Raw genomic sequence first — 2,589 nt, 5'->3', positions numbered from 1 at the left:
ACGGTGCCCCCCAACCACAGACCCACCACAGACCCGCCACGGACCCGCCATGGTGCCCCCACCACAGACCCGCCACGGACCCGCCACGGTGCCCCCCACCACGGACCCACCACAGACCCGCCACGGTGCCCCCCACCACGGACCCACCACGGTGCCCCCCAACCACAGACCCACCACGGACCCGCCACGGACCCGCCATGGTGCCCTCACCACAGACCCGCCACGGACCCGCCACAGATCTGCCACGGACCCACCACAGTGCCCCCCACCACAGACCCGCCACGGTGCCCCTCCACCATGGACCCACCACAGACCCGCCACGGTGCCCCTCCACCATGGACCCACCACGGTGCCCCCCAAACACAGACCCACCACGGACCCACCATGGACCCGCCACAGATCTGCCACGGACCTGCCACGGTGCCCCCCACCATGGACCCACCACAGACCCACCACCACGGAGCCGCCACGGTGCCCAGCGCCCCCCCGAGTCTCCTGCCGGTGCTGCGACAGCTCTGTGGTGGGGTGAGGGGCACAGGGTGCCCCATGAGCCCCGCTGGCTGCCCGGTGCCCCCGTCCTTTCCCGGCTTTGCTGCCGCCCTGGCTCAGCGCCCTGGCCATTAGTGGCATGACCCGGGTGGACGCAGGGGTATCACAGGCAGTCCTTCCGCCAGGGCAAAGGCGGGGACCCTCCCTCTCCGCAGGGACCCCGTCCCCCAGCCGAGCTCCCCTGGGACGTGGGACCTCCCGCCATCGCCCCGTCCTTGGGCACAGTGCGGCCGGCGTGGCTCGCACGGCTGGGCGGGGGCTGTGCCCGGGGCTCCGTCCTGAGCCTCCCGGGGAGGCCCAAGCCCAGGCCTGCCGTCGGCCAGTGTGGGGGACAGCCCTCCGGGAGCCCCTTTACTTCTGGGGCAGCCGGGCCCGCAGGCCCGGGGATGTGCAGCCAGCGCCCCAAGGCCCAGCCTGCTCGTCGCGCACCCAGAGCTGTCCAGGGGAGCCGGGAGGGGCCCCGCGTTCTTCCAGAGCCATCGCCAGCACGAGCAGCACCCCGGATGGCCTCCACCCACTAGATGCCGGGGCCTGTCCTACACTGTGCCCCCAAAACCGCCCTGACTGCCAGCCCCTCACCCACATAGAGGAGGACCTGGTGTAGCTGTAGGAGGGGCAGGGGGGAGGGACGGGGGGGGGGGAGGGCCAAGGGAGGGAGGGAGGGAATGACTCTGTCCCCACGGCTGCCGCCCTCCCAGGGGATAGATCTGGGCACAGACAGGTTGTACGTTTTTCATTTGTCACACGCGTTTTGTGCAGCGTTGTTATAAATTCGAATTGGTTGTCACCGTTTAAAATCAGGACGGTACCAGGTGCTGGCAGCTCGCGTCTGTCATCCTAACGCTCAGAAGGCTGAGATCTGAGGTGGTTACCCACAGGGTAACAATGGAAAGGCATAAAAGTAACACAGACTTTTAAAAGTATAAAAGTAGCATTATAAAAGTAACATATTTTCAATGGAAGGTTCGTGTAATCCACGGTCTCTGTAGTGGGGGGGGGGGGCACATACTACATTCTGTTTATTCTGTTGGCTGAGTTCTCCTGAGTTCTCTGATAACCCTTTCTGGTGATTCCTAACTTGCAGAGTGACTCCCTCCCGTTAGCAGAGGAAAAACAAGAAAAGGAGACAACCCAGAAGACGCGGGCTCCGGAACACAGCCGGCGGGCAGATGCACCGGCAGAGGCGACGGACCGGCCACCCCGGCCCGGCCCAGCCCTCACGGGAAGCCCAGTCGGCCAAGGAGCCGCGCCCCGCTGGCCCACCCACCCGGCTGTGAGGTCGTGTGCGCTAGCGAGACCCGGGGGTGTGTGTGACTGCGGCATCCTCTAGCTAACCTGACCGATACAAACCACGCGATCCACACAACGCTGCCTGGAGGAGAGGCGGCACCGTCTGCCAGGTCGCCTCGCCACCCGGACACTCGGTGGGCAGCAGACTGGCAGTGGGCTCAGGCCGGGGGACCGTTCGTGGAGCACAGGGTGAGGGAGCACAATCGGGGGGGGGGGGGCCCAGGCACCTGGTGCCCTTCCTCGGCACCCCCCATTCTGGCTCCATCAAGGAGGATGCTCAGGAGGGGGCACCTCGCTCTGTGAGCCGCTCGCGTGGGGCTGGCGGCGGGGCCGGGCCAGCCGCTCCCTTCTTGGCTGGTGGGGACCGGAGCGGACAGCGGCTCCGGCCTTCGTGAGGCTCCTGGCCACAGCAGAGCCACACGTGGGTTCCGTGGCCCGGCCCCCCGCCTCCCCAACGGCACAACCAGGCCGGGCCCCCACGCGCCCCCGCCGCCACCCTCCCCTCTGGCTTCGCGGGTTCACGGCACCAGGCAGGGACCCCAGAGCCCGGGCCCCGGTGCCGAGGGGGGTCCCCCGTTACGCCGCGGAGGAAGGTTTGGGGGAATCGCGCGCTGTTTCTTCATTCTAAGCGTCCCGCGGCAAAGCAGAGAATGGATCTCATCACCCAGACGCGCCAACCCGCCGGCACACGCCCAGGAACGCGGACACACGCGTGCACGGGGGTGCTCCCGCGCCCGCCGGCCCCCGCGG

The 2,589-nt window shown here is 67.9% G+C and overlaps 1 protein-coding gene across 1 annotated transcript in view; it reads left to right on the top strand.

Moving 5' to 3' along the window:
* The window catches only part of LOC125364554 (nascent polypeptide-associated complex subunit alpha, muscle-specific form-like), a 2,063-nt gene extending 910 nt beyond the window's left edge, over positions 1-1,153 (top strand). Inside the window, exons 1-2 of the mRNA XM_048364146.1 lie at positions 1-3; positions 705-1,153. The exon at positions 1-3 is cut by the window's left edge and continues 910 nt beyond it. Coding sequence (XP_048220103.1) covers positions 1-3; positions 705-1,153 — 452 coding nt within the window. The remainder of the gene's footprint in view (positions 4-704) is intronic.
* Positions 1,154-2,589: the final 1,436 nt, after the last annotated feature.

Source organism: Perognathus longimembris, chromosome 16 (assembly GCF_023159225.1).
Source record: "Perognathus longimembris pacificus isolate PPM17 chromosome 16, ASM2315922v1, whole genome shotgun sequence".
Taxonomy (NCBI): domain Eukaryota; kingdom Metazoa; phylum Chordata; class Mammalia; order Rodentia; family Heteromyidae; genus Perognathus; species Perognathus longimembris.
This window is presented reverse-complemented; position numbering and strand designations above follow the sequence as displayed.